General features: G+C 49.5%; 1 protein-coding gene across 2 annotated transcripts in view; it reads right to left on the bottom strand.

Moving 5' to 3' along the window:
- CDON (cell adhesion associated, oncogene regulated) overlaps positions 1–27134 on the bottom strand; it is a 55453-nt gene extending 28319 nt beyond the window's left edge. Inside the window, exons 1-8 of one of the 2 annotated variants that reach the window (XM_027699413.1) lie at positions 27009–27134; positions 8178–8308; positions 5906–6178; positions 4175–4321; positions 3744–3887; positions 2618–2902; positions 1521–1790; positions 290–628 (exon numbers count right to left, since the gene is read on the bottom strand). In XM_027699413.1, coding sequence (XP_027555214.1) covers positions 290–628; positions 1521–1790; positions 2618–2902; positions 3744–3887; positions 4175–4321; positions 5906–6178; positions 8178–8247 — 1528 coding nt within the window. In that variant the 5' untranslated portion in view covers positions 8248–8308; positions 27009–27134. Of the gene's footprint in view, positions 1–289; positions 629–1520; positions 1791–2617; positions 2903–3743; positions 3888–4174; positions 4322–5905; positions 6179–8177; positions 8309–10191; positions 10258–27008 lie in introns of those variants that run through there. The other variant, XM_027699414.1, reaches the window with a different exon arrangement.
- Between the last annotated feature and the right edge of the window lie 386 nt (positions 27135–27520).

Below are 27520 nucleotides of genomic sequence, written 5' to 3' on the forward strand. Positions count from 1 at the left end.
AATGGTTCTTTCCCATCTTGCCTTTAGTATAAGAACTGTCTTTTCCTAGTAGTAATTTCAAGCCATAAATAAAAAAACCCACCCTTGGATACGTTTTATCACATATAAGATGTCCAAGCAGTGCACAGAGCACTTCTCCTTTGCTTAAAAGGCGGAGGGAGGAACTGGTCCATGGAGACAACTGAGACCCCTCTGCTTTGTTTCCCCCGGATCCCACCCCACCCTCTTATTTTGAGGCATTTCTCACCCAAATCAGGGAGCCAACCGGATGGTTTTGGGCTTCACTTACCCACTGTGAGGAAGGTTCTGGCCACGGCAGAGCCGTGCTCGTTGACGGCCTCGCACCTGAGCTCCCCGGCGCGCTCCGGAGTCACGTTCCGCAGGCGCAGGGAGCTCCAGCCCACCTGGGACATGGAGAGGCAGGAGGGATCCGGCCCTTCTGGAGGAGGCCTCTGCACTTTGGGATGCAGCACCTGGGCAGGGTGGCTGGTCACCAGGCCCCTGCTGTCGTACCAGTGGATGGTGGGTGTGGGCAGCCCGGTGGCGTTGCAGGACAGCGTCACATCCCCGCCGGCCACCACCGTGACGCTCCCGGGGGAAGAGACGATGACAGGGACAGAGCCTGTGCCTGGGGGAAATGCAAACGATGAGTTTGGCTAAGGAATGTGACACTTAAAATGCCCAAGTCAGTCAGTACAATTAAAAGAGTCGCATGTGGTTCTTTATAACCATTTTAACGGTTTTTTCTTCTCCACACAGCATCTCCAGGCTTCCCTTCAGCTGAGACTGCTTAGAGGAGGCTGAGAGAAACCTACACTCAAACCACACTTTAGCTTCTCTAAATGACGAAGACTTGACTGCCAGTGAAGAAAACACTGCAGGCAAGACTGGCTTAGGCACTCCACACACCAGCAGGCCACAAAATCTCTGCTCAGCCAGGCTCTGCACAGCTCACACAGATCATTACTGGTACTGAGAAGGTTCAGAGCTTCAACTACACATGACAGGGAGAGAACAGGGACAGCAATGGTCTTGCCAACATCATTGTGCCAGCAAAAATCAAGTTCTCTGGGCATTAGAAATATCTTAGACTGAAAAGTGATCAAAAAGATTCCTGGTACCTGATCCCGCCAATCTGATAAAGGGGAAGTGTGCATTAACCCCCAACCTGAGGATTGTTTTGCAAATTTGAGTATGGAACAGGCATAACTACTCATCAGCCAATACTGCTAAGAGTACCAGCTAATCCAGCACAACAGCACCCTGATTCTATTTGAGCACAGATCACATCAAATTCAATCATAAGCTGATTTAATTGCAACTGGTAATCTAGGTTTTAAGTATCAAGTAACCACACAACCCCAAAAGTCTCTTAAAATCCAACTGAAAGCACCTTCTTTGCAAGATTAGTGGTCAGAAACAAATTAATACATAATCCAGAGGGGAAAAAAACCAAAACAGAATAAAGCCTGAAGCGCAAATGCTTAATGTGATTCCTTGAGGGCTGCAAGTGCTCCTACCTGGCTGGACACGGAGCCTCCCTGTGGACTGCACAACCCCAATGCCATTGTCTGCCACACACTGGTACAAGCCAGAGTCCCCCGGGGTGACCCCGCAGATCCGCAGGTGGTTTCCCGTCGGGAAGTGCCGCGGGGAGGGCCGGAGGGGAGCAGCGTTGTGGAGCCAGGTGAGGACTGGAGAGGGGCTGCCCTGGACATCACACCACAAATGCACAGTCGCCCCGGCGGCCACGGTTTCATCCTGCAGCCCCTTGGAGAGCGAGGCAGGTTCTGGAAAGGGAAGTGATTTTACATAAACCACCGTCTGCTGATCTTCGACTAAGCCCTGAAAAAACTGCTGTGAAATGTTCCACAGGCTCATCGTGTCTGAAGGCTGAGCAAGCACCACACACTGCTGGGTTTCCTACACATGGGTTTATCTGAATGGTTGCTCCCTTCTGTCTCAAACAGTTTGCATTAATTCTGTAAATAAAACGCCTTTATTTTCAAAATAATTTGTCAGCGACAACCCCAAAACAAAAGGCGTGTTGTGTGTCAACACCCTGTTTTCTGAGTAACTTCAACATATGCATTTCCAAACCCAAACAAAAACAGTCACGGATGCAGAAACCTCAAACACCACGAAAATCTGCTACAATGGGAAAGGAAAATGAGGAAGAACTTGCAGCCACACAGAAGAGGTCAAATATATGAATATGTTTCTTTTGCTTTTGATTATGTCCTCACCCAAACATCTCACCTCCCCTCACCAGCCTTTTGCTCATGTACAACCTCAAGAGAGGCACATCTGATCCCTGGCATACCACTGACACTGGCATTCTGCAGCAAAATAAATGGATCAGTATCTCCCTTGGAGTTTGTTATCCTTCACTGTTTCATTACTTCAGATTGCAAAGGATTTGAAGAGATAAATAATTATGGATTTTAACTTGGAAGAGATGATGGGACATGGTCATTACGAACAGATCTGTGTTCTTTATTTTAATATGCTCAAGACCGAGAAGGAATGTGATGCTGTTTGGGAGCAGATGCCAAAACCAGCACATACATGAAGAAAATGTTCATTGTCTGGACATCAAAACATCTTGTTTTCTTACCAAGTACAGTAAGTGAATAATTAACGTATTTCACTGCTCCGGAGTCACCTCCCACCACGCAGGAGTAGTTCCCAGCATCTGATGCCTCCAGCCTGTCCGTCACCAGGTGGGAGTGCAGCAGCTTCCAGTGGCCTCTCCCCAGCGCATCCCGGCCGTCCCTGACCCAGCGGATGGAGGGAGTCGCCCCACTGACCACACACTCCAGTGTCAGGGCACTGTCCCGGGGCACTGCCAGGCTCTGGGGGGCCAGAGGGTGAAGGATGCGGGAGCCACCTGAGGAAGGGCCTGGAAGAAAGGAGATGAATTGTAGAATAGAATCATAGAGTGGTTTGGGCTGGAAGGGACCTTAAAGCTCATCTCGCTCCAAGCCCTGGCCACGGGCAGGGACACCTTCCACTAGCCCAGGTTGCTCCAAGCCCCGTCCAACCTGGCCTTGGACACTTCCAGGGATGGGGCAGCCACAGCTTCTCTGGGCAACCTGTGCCAGGGCCTCCCCATCCTCACAGGGAAGAATTTCCTTCTGATATCTAATCTAAACCTACTCTCTGTCAGTGGGAAGCCATTCCCCCTTGTCCTGTCACTTCATGCTCCTGTAAAAAGTCCCTCTCCATCTCTCTTGTGGGCTTCCTTCAGGTACTGGAAGGCCACAATTATGTTACCCCTAAGCCTTCTCTTTTCCAGGCTGAACAATCCCATTTCTCTCAGCCTCTCCTCACAGCAGAGGTGCTCCAGCCCTCCAATCTTGACACCAATCAAGCTTTTACACCTCCCATCCTGTTCCCCAGTCCTCCTCCATGCCTTTCAAACACGTGTCTGCACTTGGGACTAAGCACGATGCTGTGATGCTCTCTTCAAGAAATCCTTCTCCAAAACAGGTTTGGGGACAGGAGTATAAGCAATATCCCCCTTCCAAGGGCTGAGTGCTGTGTCTTCCTGGGATTTGAGAAGCAGTTATGCTGCTCCTCCACAGTGAGGGGAAATAAGAGTTGAATGTGCAAAGAATGCAGGACAGATTTTACATAACACGGTACTGGAGACACTGATATGCCCACGCTAAAAACCCCTAGGGATGTTATTTATTCAGTTTGAGGTGTGTGAATTCTGGGAAGCTGCACAGGATACTCACGTGTGACTGTGAGTTTACGTCCAGTGAGTTCTACTCTGAGATCACGAGTGACTGGGTTGTATGCTGCACATTTGTAGGATCCTTTGTCTTCTAAAGATACATTCAAAATCTGCAGGTTTCCAGATGGAAGAATTAGGTAGTTGTCTAAACAAGTGGGGAAGGAAAAAAGAAGATTATATTTAATTTAGTTTCAAAAAAAGGCTTCCTCTTTTTAGTTTTTAATTAACTTTTCAGTTATACTAATCTATCCTAAACATAAGATCACAAAGAGATCACCATTCAAAGAAGATGCATTTCCAAAGACAGGTTTAGATAAAGTCATGCACAGGAAGTTCTGCAAATTTCCCAAGGACTTTTTCCTGTAGGTTCTAAGAAAAAACTCCGGGCAAGCTTTTGTTGGATACTTATATTGCACAAAAAAAAAATCTCACCTCTTGATTGTTCCAGCCATTTGCCCCGCACTTGGAAGTGAACCTGTGCTTTGGGGTGACTTTCTGGCACCTTGCACCCGATGAGAGCTGAGCCTCCTTCCTCTGCTGCAATGGCAGCTGTCACCGAGGCATCAAAGTCACCTAAACCTGGAGAGATTTGGGAAAAGGGTAAGAGCAGCCACGGCCTGGGAGACAGGAAGGGCAGTAAGCTCAGTATTTGTGTTCAAAAGACAGCTGGCTTCATCCTGATTGTCTTCTCTGGTGCAGCATTTGGACATTCACATCAACAGCCACGGTCTATCCTGCAGCCCACAACAGCACAAACCCTCCTTACCCACTTCCTCACCACAAAAAGCATCAGATTTTACATGGGAATAGTGACAAAAAATAATTCCTGTGTTCCCTCAACTGCTCCTGGAAAAGCAAGCAGAGACACTGGAAAGGCTGCAGGGCTCCTCAGGGGCTCTGCAGGCACCACAGGAGAGACAATTCACACTGACAGCAGGAAGCCTGTCCCTAAAAACATGGAATTGTCTCTCTGTGATAATGAACACAGCAGTGAGTGCAGCAGTGCCTCCCTCTTGCTCCCACTAGCCTTGAGGAAAGGAGAGAGCTCCCAGCACCTTCCCTAGGAGAGAGCCCCCAGCACCTTCCCAAGGAGGGAGCCCCGAGCTCTCAGCACCTTCCCACATGCTGCCAAAACCTCCAAGGCAGGAGGGAAGTGTGGAAACTGCCCTTTCACTCCCTTCATGTTCAAAGCATCTTCGAGGTTGTGAAGTTTTTCTACGTTAGCCACCCTTAGAGCTCTCTTGAGAGGGTCTGGCCATGGGTCAGTACTTTACCAAAACACTTACTTCTCTCACTTATAAGAGATTTTCCTCCCAGGGGGATTTTGGACATGCTCCATAGATGAGGTACCCTTCCAGAGAAATCACTCAAACCCTGCTTGACAAAGGCCTGATTCAGACAGCCCCAAGATCCCAAGCAGACAAATCATGCTCATGCAGGAATATTGTATTCCCATTCTCAGCATCACATTGTCCTTTCCATGTGGAAAACATTGCCCCTTCCTCTTCTGAAGTCCCTTGGGATCAAATAATTTACAGATCAAGCACCAAGGCAAAGGCTGATCAGAAGAACCAGTGAAACTGAGAGAAGGGAAACTGTCCCTAAATGGACAGAAGACTGTCCCCACCTGCAGAACATCTACTTTGGTTTGATCAAATCAAATGAAAAGGAAAATCTGCCTCTCCCACTTATTTCGTAGGCAACAATTCTCACCCATTTCTCCTCAACTCTCAAGCACACTTCTGCAACAGTGTGGCAGGTCAGCTGCTCTTTCAGCATCCTTTGTGAAGGGAAGTGTTTGGGAATCTCCTACTTTCAGGCCAATTCATGGAAATGAATGTTATTTCACTGAATAATATCTGCGTTTGCTGAAAAAGATTTTTGGGGTCCTTCAGCTTGAAATGAGGCTGACACCAATGCTAAATCCATCAGGTGTGGTTTGGTATGGCTGAGGCTTTAAAAGCCTCCCTGGGTGGGGATCCTCAAGCTCTCTGGGGAATCTGTCCCAGGGCTGCATCACCCGACAGGTCCCAGATGATATAATTAAAAAAGAAAAAAAAGACCAGGTGTTTTCCTAAAAGTCAAAGAAGAACCAACCACACAAGCCAGCTGAGGTCTCCAGGGTTTGCAAGGAGCAAAGGGCAGGAATGAGAATGCACTTACTGCCCATGGACACCGTGGCAGCCCGGCTCAGCACGGCGCCCACGCTGCCGCTCGCCACGCACTGATAGCGGCCGCTCGTCGCCGGGCTGAGGGACACGATTGTCAAAGATCCCCCCTGGATTTCCACTTCTCCTGCCCTGCTGGCCAGAGGCTCCCCATTAAACAGCCAAGAGAGGTGAGCTGTGGAGGGCTCGGCAGAGCAGCGGAGCTGGACGGGCTCGCCAGACTTCTGGACGGCAGAGGAGGGCTCAGAAATGAAACGTGGAGTTAAATCTGAAAGGAAATGTAAATATTGAGTCAGAGACCAGCATTTTGCACAGGTGATGAGGTAAACTGGTATGAAAGACTGAGCATAGAGAGGGTCTCTAAGCTCCAAGCTGCAAATGATACTCAAGCAGGTGTTGTCTTTTCCCTGGTAAGAGGAACTCAGGAGAGATTCCTGCTCACTCTCAAACACCGGGAAAACTCCAAGATTTGAACCCCACAAAGGGGGTGACAGTAATTATATGCAGTATAGGGGATGACACATTCCCAAGGCGAAGGCAACACGCTTGCCAGGGCCAGCAAAAACTGCAATCCCAGTGGATTTATCCAGAGGGAAACAGCAGCCGTCACCTGAAGAGCCGGAGCACGGGAACACGCAGCTGCAGCTGATCTGTCCCATATGAAGCAGGCCCGGACGTGACTTGTAAAATGTTAGAAATGGCAGGAGCCTGCCAGGTATTTATACAGAACCGTCTCTGAGTCTGCAGAACTAATTAAAAATAGCAGGATAAAAAAAGCTGGACGAACAGCAAAGGCTCTTGCTAATTCCAAATACATGGACTTCATCAGGACAAGGATGATGAATTGGGCATCCATTATCTTTACTGAGCAAAGATGAACAGAAACAGGAAGAGCTGCTAATAAATAAAAGGTTCAATTCCACAGAACTTGGTTATGAGAATCCATTTATTTGCCAGAAGAAAATTCCTGCTTGTTGGAGGAGATTTTTTTCCTATCCTGGCCAGTGAAACACTGGGAATTATTTCCATTTGTTTTCTATGAAAGATTTTGCATGGAGGGAGCAAGCAAAAGGCAATTAGCACCACTAACACTTATTTGGTTAGTAATACAAATTAGGAGAAAAAACAAAATTAAAAATAGACACATCAGCTGGGAAAAAACAATTCCTAGTTTGTAAAGGAGTTAAGGAATTCCAGATAGTAGGGGTCAAGATGATATTAAATGACATCCAAGTCAGAGACAGTCTTCTTGTAGGTGGGGCCCTGGGCTCATGCTTTTCTTCTCAAGTCAGTCCATCCCAGCTCTGGTTATGAGTTTCAGATGAGAAACTGCACATTTTTAACAGAACCATAAACTATCTGCATAAACATAAAATAAAACTGGAAATTAAAGTGTGGCTTCACTTAACAAAAAAAGATGAAATCCATAAAAATGGTATCCAAGCATTTCACGGGACTCCAGATGTCCATTTTTAGCTTTTAATTAGAAAACTGTTTTTCCTATTAGTTCAGTCTGAATTTCCAGGGATAAGAGGGAAGCACTGACCTTTCAGTTTGCTCACTCCAATTGTATGAAATCACACTGCTACTTTCATCTTCGCCCCTGCCCTCACTCCTGACACCAACACTTTGTGCTCCGCGTAAAAGGCAAAATTGGTAGCAGTGACCCTGCAGCTGGAATTTATCTCCTATGGCTGCTTGAAAAATAAAATTTATCCCATTTGCTTATAACGACTGGCTATGAAGTGCTAAAAGTAGTAAAAGCTTCTTTTTCGTGTGGTTACGTTAAGACAAGCTGACTACACAGAGCAGATGTGTCAATTAAAACCATCCCTCTGCTTTTTTTTTAACCAGAACAGCCAGAGCTGTTCCAACTGCAGCCACGCATCAGCCTCCACGTTTCAAAGAGCTGATTCCCCTCTTCCGCTGCAAATCCAAACCCCTCCCGACCCCTGGGAACACAAGATGCACCGTACGCAGCAGAATCGGCGTCCAGCTAAATCCATGGAGACCCCAAGGAACAAACCCACGTAACCCAGAGTCCTCCGTGTTCTGGCGCTCGCTTTGAGCCAAGTTTTCACGAGCAAAGCCACATATTCAGCGTAAGGCCGCGTTTCAGTGCTTCACGCTCCCTTAAAAGCAGATTATTGACAATATCCATGAAAGGAGGACGCTTGGGAACGCGCTCCCAAGCGCTGCTTGTCCAGAAGTTTGGGCTCAACCCCAAAACCTCCAAGCCAGTCCCCCTGGATGGGGTGAGGCCTCACCTGGGCTGGTGGCAGCGACGAGGCCGGCGATGAGCAGCAGTGCCTGGAAGCGCCCGGGGGCTGGATGCATAGCGCCAGATTATCCCAGTTGAAAGCCCAAGGCTCCAGACTAAGACGAGGCACGGAAACAGCTACAAAACAAACAAACAGATGTCTACTGTGAGTTTCAGGAGTCCCTCTTTTAACTCTCTCACAACAAAGTGTATGGGGCTTAAAGAAAAAAAAGAAGAAAAAAAAAAGGCACAACCAGGAAACAGCCAATATTCTTTGCAATATAGGAACCATCTGTAAAAGTGAGTTAGAGCTGAACTTCACTGTGGTTCCAAGTACTATTCTTAATGTAAGAGCTCTTCCACAGCTGAGGCATGAGGCATCTGCATCGAACCACTGCCCTGATAAATTAAGTCTCCTTTCCACCCAGAGGAGCTGGAGTCCAAAGTAAACAGCTTATCTGTTGGAGATAATATTGTTTGCAAACAATAATCATTTGACCATCTATCACCAGGCCGCACTTGTTTTACAAGTTTTTATGAATCTACTGCTGTGATGCCGCTACCACTCACAATTGCTCTAAATCTGCTTCCCAAGACCTGTCATCTGCTGGCTCCTTCTGCTGGGCTTTACAGGCAAACTGAAGAAAACACCAATATCAGTCTTGTTCTCATTTATATTCCCAAACCAGTGATGCTCTCTCCTATATACCACTTTCACCATCAAAAAACATAAACTGTGTCATTAAGCCAGCAAAATACAAACAAATCATAAATATGATCCCAGAGGTCTTTTCCAGCCTAAGTGATTCTATGATAAATGGTTAAACGAGCAAAATACAAACTAAATCATGGAACCAGCAACCAAACTTGCCCCGAGGTGAGTCTCAGGAATGGTGTTTGTGACACTCCCGGTCTCTATCAAACGCTCGTTTCCCCAAGAAAACAATAAATCTGAAGCTGTCGTTCACTTAAATGTCCTATTGGCCTTGCATAACATTATGATGAATAAGATCTGAGCTCATTTAGCACAGTTACTTCATTTATCAGCCTGGCCATACAATTCCACCGCTGATAACGCTCAACATATACTTTAAACATCTCATCTATCAGCCGTGTACATAAACACGTATCCAACACACACAATAACTGGGAGCTTTCCTGGAGCACAGAAACAAGTGCAGCAACACACACGCCTGAGAGGAATAAGTCCCAGTTTATTGAGTGTTCGTGGAGCCATTTGCTTTCTAAGAAGCTGGATGCAGATATGAACAGCAAAATTATTCCTGTGGTTTGTATTTTCTCATCAGAGCATCACTGTAAAACACATATGCAAATTGAGCATCAGGAAAAGCCTCCAATTGTAACAGAATCACTCTGGATTTTATGGGGCTATTTGCTCGCTGCCACCTCTGCCTGCAAACTGCACCCTGGGTTCCACTGACAGCTTGAGAGGGTGGGAAGAAACGCTGCCGAGTTCTGCTCCCGTTTCTGGGCAGTTTTATCTGATCCGGCAAATTTATTTCAGCTGTTGGGAAGACCCGGGAATCCTGCGGCCCAGGCTGGTTCCCAAGGCGAGCTGGGGCTGTTTTGGGAAGCCGCAGATGGCAGAGGAGCCCAGCTGTGCCGAAGGGGTTGGTTTATTTGAGTTCTCCCTCGGTTCAAGGGCAGGAGCGCCGCTCCACCAGCGCGCGCAGAGGACAAAGTAAACACCCAGAGAACTTGTTAACATCAAACACTTCGCTGAAGAGGGCTGGGGGCAATGTTGCTTTTTGCCAAATCTTCCCTCCACTATTTATTTATCAAAAGCAATGAAACGTATATTCTGGGTCAACTTTAACCCCAGCACATGGAGCTACTGGGTTATTTTGCAGCTGTCTTTTTAAACAAGGCCAGCTCATTATCTTTAACTAAACTTTATCTTTGGAGATCTACTTTATCCAGGCTCTGATTTCCCTCTGTTTATCTTTCTCCTTACATGTTCCTTACTGCCAGTGTCAACAGCTACTCCTCTTTTGACCTACCAGTTTGGCTTTCGCAGGCTTGCGGAGTGGTAAGATCAACTGCAAAGCAGTGAGTACACACAGCGAGCCACAAAGACCAAAGTTCTTTGACTGGAGGGGAAAAAAAAGGGAAAAATATTGGCTTTAACTGGCCTAGGATTGTTCAGCATCAACACTGGGGTATCTGAATGAAGTTTCTCCGACATCTGTTTCTGAAGGGACGGCAGAAACATCTTCCTTAGTGGTAAATATGGGAACACTGTGGGGAGATGAGACCCAGCAACGCAGCCCAACCCAGAAATACTTCTTTCTTTTTCTTCTGCAGATGGTGACACTCCAGAAGCCCCTTGCTAAGTACAGAGAAGAGGGCAAGACCACAGCTCGTAGTTTTGGGGTCTTTAGAAATCCTGTGGAGAAACTTTGCCTCTTTCATATTGTGTTAAAAAGCCTTAGGGATAGAAAAACATGACTCTTCCCCTTTGCCATCATTTAATAAACCTGAGCTCCCACTTTGACAGCAAGTACCAGTCACTGGGGTCCTACTAGGATCAGAAAAAGGAGCACCTTGGTTAGATGTGGCTCCATTTAAGTGCCCCAGACTTCAAGATGAGCTCAACCCAGAACAACTCTCTCCACTGTTCATTGTTCCTTACTTGGGAGGATGAATCTCCTTCACTTGTGGATCGGAGTCAAAGTTATACTGAAGCAAGAGGTGTCACTGTCTGAGCATTTTAAACTAAAACAGTAATAAGAGGATATGAGTAATATTCAAGGTTGAATAGAGATGGACATGGTTTTAGTGGATCAAGGAGAATGTACTTTTCACTTGCATTGGCCATTCCTCCAGCCCATCAGAAAGCACAGCATCTCCACCCAGACATCTCCACCTAAAGTCATCCTCCAGTTATCTTCAACCAGCACTTGACCTCCTTGTCAGCTCTAAAGTAGCTTGTTGCTCATGGATCACAGGAAACAAGGAAGATAACGGACTTGTGTCAGGGGGAGAGGCCATCCCGACCATTCCTTTGGATGCCTGCCCCTGGGAAGCACACTGCCCACGCAGGGGCACCCAGAAACCTGTGGCTGGTACTTCTGGAGGCAATTAGCAAGATGAAGCACTTCTGCAGATGACATAATTCTGGCTGTGCACCTCATTTGTCACAGACCCTTTATAAAAGGGCCCCCTCAGCCCAGAGCTGTGGGGACAGGCTGTCCAGCAGGTCCCAGTTTCAGCCCCACGACCTTCAGAATGCCGGACACAGGGAGGAAAATGAACCATCAGCACTAAGTCCAAACAGAGGGGAAGGGGCAGTTTAACCTTCCATTTAGGAGCACCAGCGGTTTCCCGGCACAGGAGCAGGGCTGTCCCCACTGCCAGAAGGGCACATCAGCCCTGGCACGCTCAGGATGCTGCAGGGCACATCATCACCTGGCTGTCGAGGCCTGAGGACCTCACGAGGATGGATACAGGCCATCCCAGACCAGGGACCAGCCCACGGGCTTATTGAAGTGTTCTACTCAGCCAAGATGGCAAGACACAGGCACCAGACCATCCAGGGTCTCAGCAGCCCTGGCAGTGACCCTCTCCTCTCCTCCCAAAGCTTCATGTTTGTCCCTGTTTCTCCAGAAACCAGTGGTCTTCAATGTAGGGCTCCACAGATCTGGTCCTGTCACTGTAACTTAACCCTCACCTCCAAATTAACTCACTCCTACCCCTGCTTGCCCCAAAAAAAGGGTTTCACTCTCTAAGAGATGACAAAATGCTGTTTTCCATGCATTCCCGTGGTGCTAAGCTCCAGAGGATGCTGTGTCCTTCCAAACACAGCCGAGATCCTGCCCTGCTGGCAGTTCACTGGGCCGTGAACTTCTCCTCTCCACCCTTGCAGCTGAGGGCAGAGTCACTTCAAAAAGAGCATTATCTCATCCCCATTTTGGTTGAGCTCCCTGAATCATCTTCCTGCCATCTCAGACCAGCTGGCACGACAACACCGGGACCTCCCTTCCCAACAGCCACCACTCCACCTCAATCTGTTACTCCATCCCACTCCATCAGTCCCCTCCAACACGCTTCCAACCTTCAGCCAGCCATTACAGCACGCTGGAGCTAAACGAGGAAGGGTTTCTGCACTGCCTCAACACACCAGGTCCTATAAATGCTGGAATAAAGCAGAAAGAGGAGGAGGAAGGAAACAGCCACCTCGGGAACAGAGGGAGTTATTCAAGTTGCCCACTCCACCTCCAGGAGCTGAGCCTTTGCTGAGCAGTCCAAGGAAAAAGTGACTGAGTACTGCTGCCTCAAGGGCGGCACTGCCCCTCCAGTTGCATCATGACATCCATTTGGGAGCAAAGGATTTGGATACCAAAGATTTCCCATTTTTCCTAAACAGCAGTAACTCAAAATCGATTAATCCCACCTCACTTTATCATATTATACGTGATTTAACACCCAAAGCACAGCAAGTTGTTTTTTTTCCCTGGGTCACTTGTTAGTTAGCAAGAAAAATGTCTTTTTAACTTGCCACCAGTACAAGAAAAGTCACAGGTTTTCAAAACCACCTAAATTTAGAGCAAACAAATTCCCCCAAATTAACTAAAACACTCTGGCTTTAGCACGAGCAAGCCCGAGTTAGATCATTAAATCTCACACCAAGACACCTTAAAAAAAAAAAAAAAGGAAAAAAAGGAGGTATTGAAGCCTGTGGCATTCCAAGAGAAAGCAATCAGACATTCCTGCCGCTCGGCTCCTCAGTGATCTCCAGAGCCTTTGATCACTGACTGTCTTCATGCTGTCCTCCTGGGGTCTGGCAAAATGAGTGTAACAGCTGGCACATAGACTTCATTAGCTTTCTGGGCTGGGAGGAGCGGGTTACAGCCTGGGAGCAACCGGCAGCCCGCCCGGCGGCCTCACCGAACAACCTCCCAGGTTTATTCCCGGCTCTTTGAGTGGCTGGGAGAACCTCGAGGTATTCCCGAGCTGTTTGACAGCGGAGCACTCGCCACACGCCGCAGACCTGCCCCGTGTGGCTCCCGCAGCCATCCAGGATGCGGCGGGTGGATTTTTGACGCCAACCCGCGGGTCTGAGATGGCCAAAAGGACACGGAGCCGGCCGAAGCCCCGTTTTTATGAATGCTTAATGACCACTCAATCATTAACATCAACCTTTAAAAAGCAAATGCAGCACCTACAGTGTTCATTACCCTCCCCCTCCCCCCCTTTTCAGGGTCTCAATCGAGTCAGTCAAGCGTGCAAACCGATCCTGTCGCCAGCAAAAGCATTTCCTTTCACTGTGGTCAGCCAAAAGCAGGGGAAGAAAATGGAAGTGACTTGGAGTTATGGCACCAAAAAGGCCAGACAAGCAAGGAAATAATCAACTCCACATGAGCCACTTCGAGCCCATCACAATGAAAAGGGCCTACGACTAACCCCAGGAAAGGTCAGTGGGACTATGGGGGTCAGAAGCTGAAAAAGGCAATAGCGAGCAGCTGCCAGCTGCAATAAGAATCAATGTGTTCCTAATTACGCTTCGAAGAGAGGGCTGGAGCACCGGGAAACGCCGGGGCTGTAATCACAGCTCGGGCAAGAAAAATTCAAGCGCTCCCCGTTTTACTCTTCCCCACCTCTGGAACTGCAGCCTGCGTGTTACTAAATCACAGGAAGCCGAGCGCTGGAGATAAGGAGCCAGGCGGTTACAGGAGGGTTGGGGATTTTGTAAAAAAAAACCGCCGTAATTAGGCATTTGTGTTGGAATTATGGCATCACCAAAGAGAGGATTTCATGAGTGTAAGTAATAAAATTACGTTCTTCAAAGGGATTTTGCGGACGCCTTTAGGAAATGCGCTGAACTCTGCCGAGCAGCCCTGCACGCCTGGGATTTTCTCCATCCCCAAAAAACAACCTGAAAGGGAAAACCCTAAAAAAAAACCAGCTTGCTGACAGTGACCCCATAAACCAAGTGTGAGAGACGCAAATGGGTCAAATGCCCTCCGAGGCGTTCACAGAAACACCCCGACTGGAGAGGCAGTTAAAAATTACAAGAAAAAGCATCCTTTGATGTTCTGTTCATATTTATTTATTACACTTTAAACAAATGAAAGTGCACCTTCCAGATCCTTATCAGAAGGATAAGGATCTCCTGAATAAAGGAGAAAAATTACAGTTGCTCAACCTTTGCAACCCTCAGCTTGGATTTCATTAATGCCTCCACTTTTTTGCCCAGACCCATGCCTGGCACCCAAATCCATCGGTGCTAAGTCACATCCAAGTGTTTCCTATGTGGATTCCCACTTAATGATTCAATTGGTATTTTTACTCCTTTTAATGCAACATTTATTTTTATAAGCAGCCTTGCATGGAGCTTTTTTCTTGCTCCAGATGATTTAAACCCCCCATGAATCAAGGATGAATCCCAAGAGCAATTTTGGGGGCTAAAATCCTTTATCAATTGTGCAGCACTAATAGCACTCTAATTTTCATAGAATGGCTTGGGTTGGAAGGGACCTTAAAGACCTAAAAGTTGCTATTTTTGTCAAAATACAGAACGAGTGTTTGCTCAGGTGGCAGATGGCAGGAAAAACAAACAGTGCTGAGCAAACCAGACAGTGACTGAGTCCCAGCAAGGACAGGGGACTCCCAAGCCCTGATGGCCTTCCTTAATAATCAGGCAGATGTGTTTCCTACACACCCTAAATAATGTCAGTAATTTACTCAAACTGTTACAGGTAAGGTCCAGTGGCACAGCACAGAGGTGACACAAGAAGAGGTTAAGTGAAAAATAGCAGTATTAGCCCAAAGCATGGCCAAGAGGCTGCATGCCTCAAAGATGGAGCAGCAGATCTTTTTCACTGGATTTTTCTATTTTGCTTTCAGGCCTGGAAAGTCTCACGGTTGGTATCAGCTGTTGGACTCGGATCAAAGTTTAGCTTTCCATTAATCCTTTGAGTTATATGTGAGACTGATAGAGAATTTTTTTTTTTTAGAAGACAGTTAAGATTACTCAGATCCTTAATTTGCACTCCAATATTTCAAAAACACCTTGACTTTAGAACCTCGGTCTTGGCGTACATATGGTCTTGATAGAAGAACGCATGCTTTGGCATGGACTGGAGAAATGGATTTGGGAGCCTGGGGAAGGAAATTTAACAGTTTGTGCACTGAGCCTCGGCACACACAGCCAAAAACACTCCCAAGTCACGGGTCTGCTCCCGACACACGTCCCTGCTCCGAGGGAGGAGACCCGGGGTTCCCATCCAGCAAGACAGACATCAGGAGAAAAATAAATAAATCACCGCAGAAGCCACACTTTCTTCCCCACAAACAGGCATAACAATTAGGTTAATTTTATTATTAACTTCAGCAAAAGAGCTGAGACAGTCCCCCTGCTGCCACACTAATGAAGTGGGAATGGTTCCTGCCTCCTCTGGCCTCGGGGGAAGCAAGAGAACAGAGCATTAGCCTGATATACAGTTCTGCTGGGCTGCAATTATGCTTAAATGCCTAAATCAGGGCTTTCAGCCCCCAAGGGAGCAGAGGGTATCATTAGTTTAACAGTTCCATCACAGTAACTGTAGGCCAAATACATACAAAGTTCTCACCCTTTGCTCTTTGAGGCCTCCCAGACCTCCCCCTTCTCCTTATCTCCTGCCCAGGCAGTGCTTCACCTCTTACTCCCGTTTTCTTCCCCGTTTTCTTCAGCTCAACACCTGTGCAGAGTGCACTGCACATAAACACGTACAGACACCTGTAAGAGCCCTGCTCCCCTTCAGCCGTGTCTCCAAGGGTCCTTCTGCCAGCACCCCCTCCCTGCTCCTTCCCCAGGGCTGGCCTGAGCCTCGGAGCGAGGCGCCTGCTTTGCTTCTCCAACCCTGATTTTTTACCGAGAACGAGATTTCGTAACCAGTTTTGCAGCCAATTTAAAGAGAGGCCGCTGCCGAGGAGGGCAGCAACACCTTCCTTCAGGACCTGGCTTGCATTCTCCAATCTGCACCGAGGATCCCGCGGCCAGCGAGTGAGTCAGAGCTGCTGGCAGATCCAGCTGAAAACTCAGCCAGAGAAAAAAATGAGATTCGGTTTTCACCTGGATGAGGGAGCAGTTTCAGCTCCCCTTGCAGTCCTGGAGCGCCAGGCCCAAAGGAGGGGCTGGGAAAGGACATCCAAGAATGGGAACTTTGCACTTGAACAGTGTGAGGCCTCAGATCAACTCATGAAGCACCACCCCAGTATGTTTAATAAACCCTGGACTGCAAGAATGTGCGTAAAAATGAAGAAAAATATACAAAGCCCAACTCCAAGTGAGCCATGCCCATTTTCTCAAGGGAGCTGGGGAACTCGCTGGCCTAATTATCCAAGCTACAGGTGCACACACCACAGCAAGCTGCACTATTGCCCCAGGGGGTGTCTTTTCCCCTTCAAAAAGTCTGCATTTTGCATGTCAAGGACCATCACCCATGATTATATCTTCATGGTTCCTATAATCAGAATTAAGCATGAATCCAAAAAAAAATAGAAAAGACTAGAACCACAGGCTTGTTCTGGTCATCAAAAAAAAAACCTGTCAGACTCCCAGACAAAGGCCCTTGTGTCCACACAGGCTGCCTAAAGGTCCACTTTCAGCAGCACTCTCATGCCTGGGAAGTTTTGCTGCAGGAGAAGGTTGATGAAAAGAATTGGAACCATGGCTGAGCTCTGCTAGAGGACAGCGAGCTCATTCCTGAGGCGATTGCAGATGAACGCTGACACCTCGTCCTTTGGTAGCCTCCAGCAAGCAACAGCTCTAAAAAACGCAGACAAATGGGTTCTTTTAGCTGCCTTAGCCCGAGTCCAACTCGGGCTGTTGTAACTTGCAGGGATCCATGCTATCCGTGAGCCCTTAAAGGGAAGCACAACCATTAAATCCACACCTGCAGCCAGAATTTATAGCAACCTCATCTACTGCTGTCTTACATCATAGGCAATTAGGAGCCTGTGAACTCATGGCTGCAGGATATGGGAGGCGCGCTGGAACCAGAGAGCCAAGCCTGTGCTACAGTCGTTAGTCACCTCCAGAATTCACTGTGCCTGCAGACGGCTGGAATCGTGCACAAAACGGAGCAACAGACCCATTTTGACTCTCTTTCCTAAACAAAAGTGCTGCCCTACACTCCAGATCACTGCTTCCCCTCCTGTTACACCCACATTCTATCCCAGGCAATGCCAACACTCCCCGCTGCTGGACCCAGGCTCCAGGCAGAACAGTGCTTATTAAAATCAAACTGGTTAACCAGGGACAGCTGAGGGAGAGAGCAGGAAAGACCTTGGTCTTTCCTCCCCCGATTGAAACAAGCCTGCGCACAATCCGTCCTCCAGCCTTACAGTAATTCAGTTTTACTGCTCTTCTCCCCTCCCTTCCCCCATACTCGAAAGACCAAACCTGGTTTCAAAACTGAAGTCCAAACTCTCCGGCAAACACACACTTCTGTGCTTCTTCACCTCGAGGGAAGGAATCCTGACACGACTGACAATATTCCTTAGCAAAACAAGCCCCCTCGCCTCGGGCCCAGATAAAAGCAGCAGCTAGGCAGAAAAATAAATGAGAAAACCGTGTTGGTCAGGCCAGGTTTGCTACAACAAATCGACCAGGCTCCCAGGCGAGGAGAGGGGCAGCGGAACACGGGGGGAAGGAGAGGGAGGCTTTGGGTTGGATTTGCTCAGTGGTGTTGCGCAACTGAGCACCGGCCGTAGCTTCCCGTAGCTTCCCGCCTCCTTCCTCGTGCCAGCGGAGCCGAAGGAGAGCGTTGATGCAGAGGAGGGAGGCAGCACAGTGACCATGAAGCTGTGGCCCAAGGGTTCCTCTTCTCCAGCCCTGCTGCCTCACGCACTGCAGCCGAGCTCCGAGTTGCTGCCGTGCTGCCAGCTCAGACCCCTGCCCGGGGCAGCACCGGCACACGGCGGCGGGTCGTGAGTCAGAGGCCAAACCTCCTCCCGAGGATCGGGGCCATGGCAGCTGTTCCCAGCAGAACCAGTTTGAACACGAGCAACTGATAGGAAAGGAGTTAAGTTTCATCACGGGGACCGGGGAGAGATTTCCGCCAGGTTCACCTGACTGTGCCCTGTTCTCACTCGCACAGACACATCCTCCTTTGCCGAACAGGATTTCTGTTCGGATGTCCAACGGCAGACCGGCAATTCCGTGAGACACCTTCCCAAAGGAAGATGGGAAACTGCTGCTGTGGCTTTGCCACGCAGGAAGAAGGTTCCAGACTCCTCATAGCACGTCAACTCCCCCACAAGACTTTAATGCCGAGCTCAGCAACATGGAGGCCCTGCAAAGATAACCGGCTGCCGGGATTGATTCCATCCCACGTTAGCATCCATCAGATAGCAAGAAAAACAAGATTAAGCAGCACCACGGCATTACTCTTCATTTAAACTTGGCAAAGAAAGCAAATGTTTCTTTTTTGTTGGCTTCTCTCTGTGTGTTTTGTAAAGCAGTCCCAGGCTCAGCCAGGGAAAGGTGCCTGGACTGTTTAATGTTGAGGGATTAGAAGGGACAACACTTGTACACTTGCCAGAGCCCAGAGAGGCAGCGAGGGCTCGGGCTGAGCAGGCAAGCATCTGCCTCCTGCAATATATACATTGCCCCAGTGAAAATAAACAGCTTCACACCTTTGGCTCGGACAAGGACTTCAGCTTCTCCTGTGTCCTCAACCTGCAGCCTCTCCGCTCAAGGAACGGTCAGAAGGGTGAAGGTTACTCCCAGTTCCCGTATTCCAAGCAGTTTAAGGCTGGAAGCTTTCTGTCTCCTGTTGCACTGGGTCGAGTCTGTGCTACTGTGCATTGATTCTGGTGTGGCTTCCTTGTGTTCTGCTGTGCCCAGAGCTGTTTCAGACAAACTCTGAACACACACACACTTTCCATGTGTGCTGGTTACTTACAAGCCATGAGAAATGCACTAATTAGGAAAAATGCTAACCTGGAAACTGGACCATTTTTAAAGTGCTCAGCCCCAAAGCCAGTAATTTAGAAAAGCATGCCCCAATTTACCACTGCCACCCCACTCACTGGAGAGGAGAGGGCTGAAGAGACTCCAGCCACACCTCTGCAGTACCCACCATCTGCAGTCTGTTCCCAACTCCTCTCTGGCCCATCCCAACACACACAGCAATTTGGAAGTGCAATCTGCACCCCAAAAACATGCCTCAGTCTGAATAGCTGCATTTAAAATTATATCATTAAGCTTGAAATTTCAACATATTTAGAGAGTTTTGATAATAACATTTTTGATTACATCCGTTGCCAGCTTCCTTCTACACCCTGACAAAGATTTAAAGTATACATTCCTATTTCATTCTGCAACAGAGATTAGTGGCAGGAACAGAAAACATCTTCTGTTCCAAAAAACCCTCGGGGTTTTCCTCCTTCACTTGCATTTTATTAGAGGAGTCTCAAATCTCCATCAAGCTGTGATACACTGTCACTGCAAAGCATTTAAGGCAACAAGTAACTGAGTGCTACACTGGAACACACCTTCGGAAAAGGCTCCTGAGAAACAAAGAGATTTCCCGGAGGGATCACAAACGTGAACAGTTCCTCGGCAGTAACAGCCCTCAGCAAGCTTTATGAAAATCCGAGCCTACGCTCCAGCATTTGCACACAGAGCCCTAATTCGGGAACTTTTGTGAACTCTTATCGTGGGGAAGGGGGGAACAAAGGAAAACCACATGCTATTGTTTAGTTTGACTCCGCAATACATTTAATCTACATGGAGTTGGAACATTACACAGCAAAACTCCTCAGCTCCCAGAAATTACACCCAGCCAACAGCAGCAAAGCCCATTCTCCAGAGGGAAAATGCCATTTTAAAGATGTTGCCTTTGCCCCACGCAGCACGGAAATTCTCCAAAATGCAGCTGAAAGCTGCCACCAGCGCTTCCAATCCCATAGGCCAAGTGCATGGGATCAAGGCAAGGTTACCAGCACTCATGACACAAGGAAAGCCAAAGCTGGGGACTTTCACCAACCTGACTGAGCTACTGGAGCTTTTCCCAGTAGGACTGTGACAGCCTTGGGGGGCCCCAAGAAGAGGGAGGACCTCCCCAGGCATCTCACACCCTCACACCTCACAGCCTGTTTGAGCCTATTAGCAGGACCAGCCCTTGATGCATTCCAAAATGTTAAAGCAAGAAGACACAGCTTATGAGCTGCCACAGAGTTATTCCAGGATATCCATGGGGACGATAACCCATCTCGCTACGTGAATTCCATTGCTTGTAGCTGTGCAACTCCCTTCCCGGCCTTGCATCCTACTGGATGTGTGCTAACCAGGACTGTCACTGGGAGGCCTTTGGTGCACAGCTCCAGGACATTCCCGAGCAGCTCCGGGGGCTGTGGCTCTGCCAGTGAGGTACCAGATCCACCCTGGCACAACTGAAGAACCATCTTCTAAACATCGTATTCCAGTTTGAAGCCACCCACTGCCATCCCCTTGTGCCCAGTGAGTTCAGTCCCCCAACCCCAATATTCCAGTTCCCATACACACAACTTTTCCTGGACAAAGTTCCCAAACACACAACTTTTCCTGCCTCATGTTGGGGCACAGTCACTGCTGCCGAGGGACCGGAGCCCTGCAAGCTCACCCTGGGCAGGTGCCAGCATCAACACCTCTCCCTACAGTGAGGAAAACGTGCAGACAGGTGACAACACAGCCCCAGCAGCCCACGGGCACCTCCTCTCCATCCTGGGCTCGTTGGGGCTGTGGTTTATCTGCTCCTGCACCTGGGAGCAGAGGCCTTTGGCACAGCCCCATCCTCGCCCTCCGTCGGGCTGGGGGCTGGCGCAGGCACAGGTTGCTGAGAGGTTTCAACAGGCTGAATGAAACGGTGAAGAAAGACACTTTTCAGAGGGGGAGGGGGAGGGAGGCACACACGTACTGAACAAATCATCTGTTTGGAGCGCTGGCTCCTACTTGTTCTCGGTTATATTATTCACTCAGGAGTGGATTAATCCATCACTGCAAAGGAATCTCCTGATCTCAGAGATAAAGGCAACAAGTCATGCACTGACTGTCTGTGGATCCTCCTGGAAATGGCCAGCCTTTCTCATGGCCTTATTTGGGCCGATCTATCAGCTCTCAACTAACAACAAGCAAAAAAAAAAAAGGAAAAATATTTAAAACCAAAAACATACCACCTGATCACAGTAACTTTAGTTGGATCAATCTGACAGCAACTTGGATTTCAACTTGGAACAAACACCTTCAGTTTGTTTCAGAAGGGGCCACATTGTCCCCTTCTGCTGTTCCCCAGGAGAGGAACAGTTACCTGGGGGTTACCTTCCAAACTGGCATGGAAAAAGATTAATTTCTTGTAAGATTCTTTAGAGTGAAGCCTTTTACCCAGATAAACGCTTTGTTTTACTCACTGAGGACTGGGAAAGGAAACTCCTGGTGCCAGACCCCTCCAGGAACAGGAGCATCTCCAGCTAGAGCAGGCTGCTCTCCGACACAAGGTGCCTACACAAAATACAATTCCAGGAGGTTGGACATCTCCAGCACCTGCTTGTCCTTCAGTGCTCCAGCAGATGCTGCAGTGTGATTATATAGAGACATTTGGGACCCATCTGTTCTTCACCTAAGATTAAGGAGGGCCAAGAAGGTCCCCACAGCTCCCTTCCATGAGCACCCGGGGCTCACCAGCACATGGAAGGTGAGCTGGAAGGGAACAACACTTCACAGGCAGCACAAACCTCAGCCACCTTTGCAGAGACAAAACACCCCCAGAAATGTAAACTAGTGGTGCCTGGCCTCTTTGCCAAGACTGTTCCAACAAGGGGCTGCTCACAGCTTGAGCCCTTTTGCCCTTGTCTTGGCACTTTACAGGTTGGCTGCAAGGAAAACCACGGGCTGCGAGGCAGAGCCTCCGCACGCTGCGAGGTAGGAAATATTAAACTTCTCTTTGAATTAAACAAATAAGGCTCAACCACTTGGTTCGTTATCAGATCCAATGGTTGGAGTCTGCGGGGAAAGCTAAACAGCAGAACCCGGGGTATAAATCAAAGGCACGATCAGGCAGACAGGTGAGGCCGAGGGTGCGGTTTCACCTTTCAGCTCAGCCTCCCGGCCGCTGCCAGAGGGATGGTCTCCCTCCCCGCCCCAGCTCCCTCCCGCTGCCAGGCGGAGGGAACATCCCAGCCGAGCTGGCATCGCTCGCTCCGGGCTTTGGGGGGCGATTTTATCCCTTTTCCCTTGCCGCTTCCATGAGCTGAACCGGTTCGGTTGGGCATTTCCAGAGGCAGGAGATGGAGGGCACCCGGCCCTCGGCTCGGCGGCAGAGCGAGCGGGTTTAGAAGACAGCAAAGCCAATTTAAAAGCCGCTGCTGCCAAAAGGGGCCATCTCCCCCCCACCCCCAGCCCCCCGGGGCCTCCCCAGTCATCCGAGTGGAAGATTTAACAACTCTAACTGCGGGGCAAGATCCAGGAAAGTTTGGGGCTTGGGTATTTTTTCTTTTTTTTCTTTTTTTTTGAAGGGTTAGCTGGAGTCACTCCCCTGCGGCTGCTCCACTGCTGGATTCCCACAGCGGGGAAGAGGCAGGAATGTACCTGCCACCTCCTGCAGCAGCGAGTCCTCGGACGGAGCTGTAACGTGAAACTGCGCCCAAGGAGCCGGGGAGGGGGGAAAAAAGGGGAAAAAAAAAGAAAAAAGCAGAATCCCACCTGGCTAGAAGAGCTTCAAGACATCTCGTAGGTATGGGAAATGGGAAAACAACCCACCTTACATGATTGTTTTCCCTCCTGTTGAAAGACAGCAGATATTTCATGCACAGAAAGAGCAAGCAGGGGCTTAATGGGAAAGGCAGGTGGTCTCGATGCACAAGGCTCAATCCCTCACAGGGCTGAACAAGCATTTCCCCTAAAGTGATCACTGTCACTGGAGAATCATCATCCCCACCGGAAAGGGAAAAGTGAGCTGGGGAAAGTGAGTGGAAAACTCTGACACACTCAGCCCTGGAAGTTTTACTGAGCCATCTACCAAGGAAATTACTGGAAGAACACTCAACTGAAAAAAAGTTTATATATATATATATATACACACACACAGAGAAACTATCTTCTCTAGAAATTCTTGGGCCAGGGTAGCTGGAGACCTCTTGCCAGCCAAAGTAATACAGAAAAGAGGTTTTTGCTTATTTTACCAAGGACAAACACCATCCCAGAGCAAGCAATGTAGGAGAAAGGGACACACAATAGCAGGGTTTGCTCAGGGAGGCCTCCAGGAGAGCAGAAAGCGAGCAGAAAAAGAAAAATGCCTGAAGAACAGCCTGCATACCAGCTCACCTGTTAACAAAATAGCTCAAAATAGCAAAAATAGTGGACGGACAACCCAGTTTGTTGCCCATGTACCAGTTTAAGAGTCAGAATTGCAGGGCAAGCTGCAAATTCCCATTTAAAGAGAAAATTTGACCAATTCCACTTGATGCAAAGTTTTTTGATCACCGCAGCTGCAGACAGGAACTGGCTCTGAAGCTCCCCAGCTCACTGAAACACCAAAAAACCAGAGAACTGACAGCAAACCACTGCAGTGAGGAAGGGGCAGGACTCGGCTCAAGGGAGCCTCTCACTAGTTAAGAGACCATAAGCAAAGTAGAAGACAAAAACCTGATTCTACACACACGGGTCAAGTTTACAGTATCAAGTAACTTATATTTATAAACAAATAAAATGTTGCCAAACGAAACTTGTTAAGTCATTTTCCCAGGTGCCGATTGGAAGTGACTCCACAGAAAACATCACCTGGGATAACCCGATCCCAGCAGCTTTGGGGGTGAAGACTCGCTCAAGTCTCAGGGCTTCTGGTACTAAATCAAAGGATTCAAAGCCTCGTGGAAGCAGGTTCAGCAGCAGGTTCACCACATTTCCATGTTGTTTTGCTTAAGACCATGTGCCAAGACCAGAGCATAGCAATGAAACCCCTCAAGAGTCACAACTGTGGGCATGGGAATGAGGAAGATGCACAGTAGGAGGTTTTCCAGCACAGGTTAAAAGGCCTGGCAAAATGAGAGGAGGTAAAGGAACTCTTGGAGAAGGTGCGAAAAGCAGGTTTAGTGGGAGATACAGGAAACCCATGTTCAATGCCTTTTTTCATACAGAATCAGAAATAGCTCACACAACCTGCATAAACCTTTTCCATAAAGCTTGTTGTGCAGCAAAGAGAGACACGTGCACATACAAACACTCAGAGATCAGCTCAGAACCCACAGCCCCTCACACCCCGCCCTGCAAACAACCCAAAATCACAGCAGCTGGTCCTTCACACACCCAGTCACACCAACAACCATGTGGGAGAAGGTGCTGCTGACCGTACCACTGCACCAGAAAGCAGCTTTATTCCCATAATTATTTAATCATCACACGCTTCGCAGTTAAGTTTTTCGGCACCGAAGCCTTGCTGGTCTTACACTTCAGAGCAGTGCCTCACCTCCAGCAGCCACCAATTAATGTCACAGTGGTGGCACGCCCTAGGCCTCGTCAGGCAGAGCAGGTCTGCTGGGGGACAGCAGAGGGGGATTTATGAGATGCCGGCCCCCGGAGCGGCTGTGCGCTCACACGGGCCAATCCACTGCCTTGCTCCCCCATTCCCACATCTGCAGAAGCAGTCTTTAAACAAGCCAGGGTATTTTTAAGCTCTGACAGTTAAAATCCTCAAGTGACATCACCTGAAGTCAGAGCACAGCTGCCTTATTCCTCTGACACACCAGCGAGCCAAAGTAAGCAGGAGCCTCGGTTTATGGGCTTACAGCACACCTTGAGATAATGAAAGTGCTGGAGGGACTCACCCCAGCACAGTCAGGCCTCTCCTTGCGTGTTTTTTCACCCCCCTCCTCAGTTTTGGGGTAAACCCCACCAAGTTTAGTACCAGTGCAGCCCAGCAAGCCAGCAGAGGGAGCACACAGGGGGGCCCAGACCAAACCCCACCACCAGCGTCCCAAGGGGCTGGTGGGCAAAGAACACAGAGCTGGTGTCCCACCACAGAAAGAGGATGAAAGATCACCAAGATTGCATGAAGGATGGCAAAAACCAACCCTCCAAGCTGCTTCCCGTGGTGTATCTGAGCTTGCCCTCCCACACTTCACCTTGCACACACAGGCATGGCTGTTTAGGAGCACTTGGGGCAGCTTAAGGGCGTAAATCACATTAATCCAAGCGACAAAGCCACCACACTCATCCTCGGGTGAGTTACTAATCCCTCCACACCAGAGCCCATCTCACTTCCTACCCCTTGAGAAGACAAAAAAAAAAAAAACAAAACCTCCCTTTTAACACAATAGGTAACCCAGTGGATCCCACCTTGGTACTTTTATCTGTAAGTCCACTTTAAATAGCTTTGGGCAAGTCATGGGTTTCTCCATAAACCCGCGGGTTTTCTGGGATGCAGAACCAAGCCAGGCAGAAGCTTCCCTCTTCTTTTGGAGGGGGGGGACGACTATGGGACAAAAATGTTTAATTCTTTCTAATCAGTCTGTTACCAAGCCCTCCCCATGAGACAGGCTTGCAACATCTTCGAAAGAGCAGGGTTTGGTTTCGACGCGTTTGACTCGCGCGGCGCTCGCCGCCCGTTTCAATTTGGGGGAACAAAAGCACGCTGGGTGTAATTAGGGCAAATAATATCGAGTTTAACAGAAAAGCATCAAGAAACTGTGCCGGGAAGCGCTCGCCGCGAGTTTCTGTAACACAGAAGGAGCGGGCTGCCGCCCTCAGCAACCACCACCACAAGAGCACTTTTTCTCCTGTACGTCCCATAAATCGCAACTGTCAAAACTCCCGAGTCGTGGCAGATGAGCAGAAAAGCCGCCGGGCTCCAGGCAGCTCGGCTGGGAGCACCAGCACCCCAGGATTACCTGCTTTGTTCGAGCCAAATGCTGGGCCACGGAGGATAAAACCCCGGAGAAGCGAAGTTTCCGCGCTCCTGGGTAACCTTGGCTGGCGTTTGGGTTGGTAAACTGTATTTCTGGTGCATGTGTGAAAGATAGAACTCGCTGAGTAAACAGCCCCTCAAGAGCTGACAGCTTTACAACCCCAGGCTCGGCGCAGCTACTCCTGACCAGAGGCAGCAAAACAGTTGGGGAAAGCAGTAAAATAATAATTAAAAAGAAAAAGCTAAATTAAGCCATCACTTCACCCCCTTCACCAATCCTTTACACAGTTGCGAGGCGGGGGCAAAATAAACATCGCCTGTTTTCTGCCCAGCAGCGAAAAACACGTCTCCCTTGGTTTAAAAAACATCAGTATTGAAAGTATGGGATAGACGGCTGGAAAGTTCTTCCATTAGAAGTCAGGAACTGTATAATTTATATATGTTTTGTTTTTGGCAAAGAGACAGACAAAGCACGGGAAAATCATTTAAAATTCAAGATTCGTGTGGCTCTAAGGATGGAGGCAGCTTAACGCAATAACAGCAATAATTAGAGATAAGATGCCAGAATGCTTTACAGCCGCAGTCCTCGGGCATCACACACCACCTCCCGCCTCAGGGACCGACTTTCCACCGCCCTAATTGCGGAGGAAAGTGACCTTACAGGTTAAAAGCACCGAGGCTAACAATCTCGAGGCGCTCAAGAAGGCTGGACGTGCCCCTCTGCGGCACCTCCTTCAAGCGGAGAAACGAGAGACCGTAAATCAGAGCGCGGCGGCGGCGGCTCGGGGGGCTCGCCCCGCTCGGCACCGGGCGGTGCGCGGGGGCTGACAGGAGCCAACACCTGCGGCCGCAACGGGGGAGCCCCGGGAGCCCCGCACGGATTCCCGGGAGTTCCCCCCCCCCCCGCATCACCCGCGCGCCGGCGGCGGGAAGCCCGCGCGCTCGCTCGTTACCTCTGCGCCGCGCCCCCTCCCTGGTCCCGGTCCTGCTGGTGCCGGTGCCGGTCCCGCTCGCCGGCGGCGGCGGCTCGCCAGGACATTCCAGGCTGGGGCGGGCGTCCCGGCGGGCGGGAGCCTCCATCCAGCGCCGCCCGGCCGCCCGGCGCCGCTTATCTCCCCCCCCGCCCCGCTGCCCTCCCCGCCCCGCTCCCACCGGCGCCCCGTGTCGGGGGCGGAGCCGCCGCCGCGCCCCGCCCCCGCGGAGCGAACCACCGCCGGCCGGAGGGGGGGGTGGGTTGAAGCGAGCGAGGGTGCCCCGGCGGGCGGGCCCACCGCGCTGGGGAGGGGGAGGAGCGGGCGGCGGGAGCGGCGGTGCGGGCCCTTTAAGGGGAGCGGGGCGGGGGGGGGGGGCACGTGCGCGCGGGGCGCCGCGGAGTCCCTGCGCCCGCACCGGGGACACGCGGGATCGGGGACACGCGGGACGGGGCACCTGAACAAACCGGGACCCGGGGACACTCGGGACGGAG

This window comes from Neopelma chrysocephalum, unplaced genomic scaffold (genome assembly GCF_003984885.1).
Source record: "Neopelma chrysocephalum unplaced genomic scaffold, ASM398488v2 Primary Assembly neopelma1_138, whole genome shotgun sequence".
Lineage (NCBI taxonomy): Eukaryota > Metazoa > Chordata > Aves > Passeriformes > Pipridae > Neopelma > Neopelma chrysocephalum.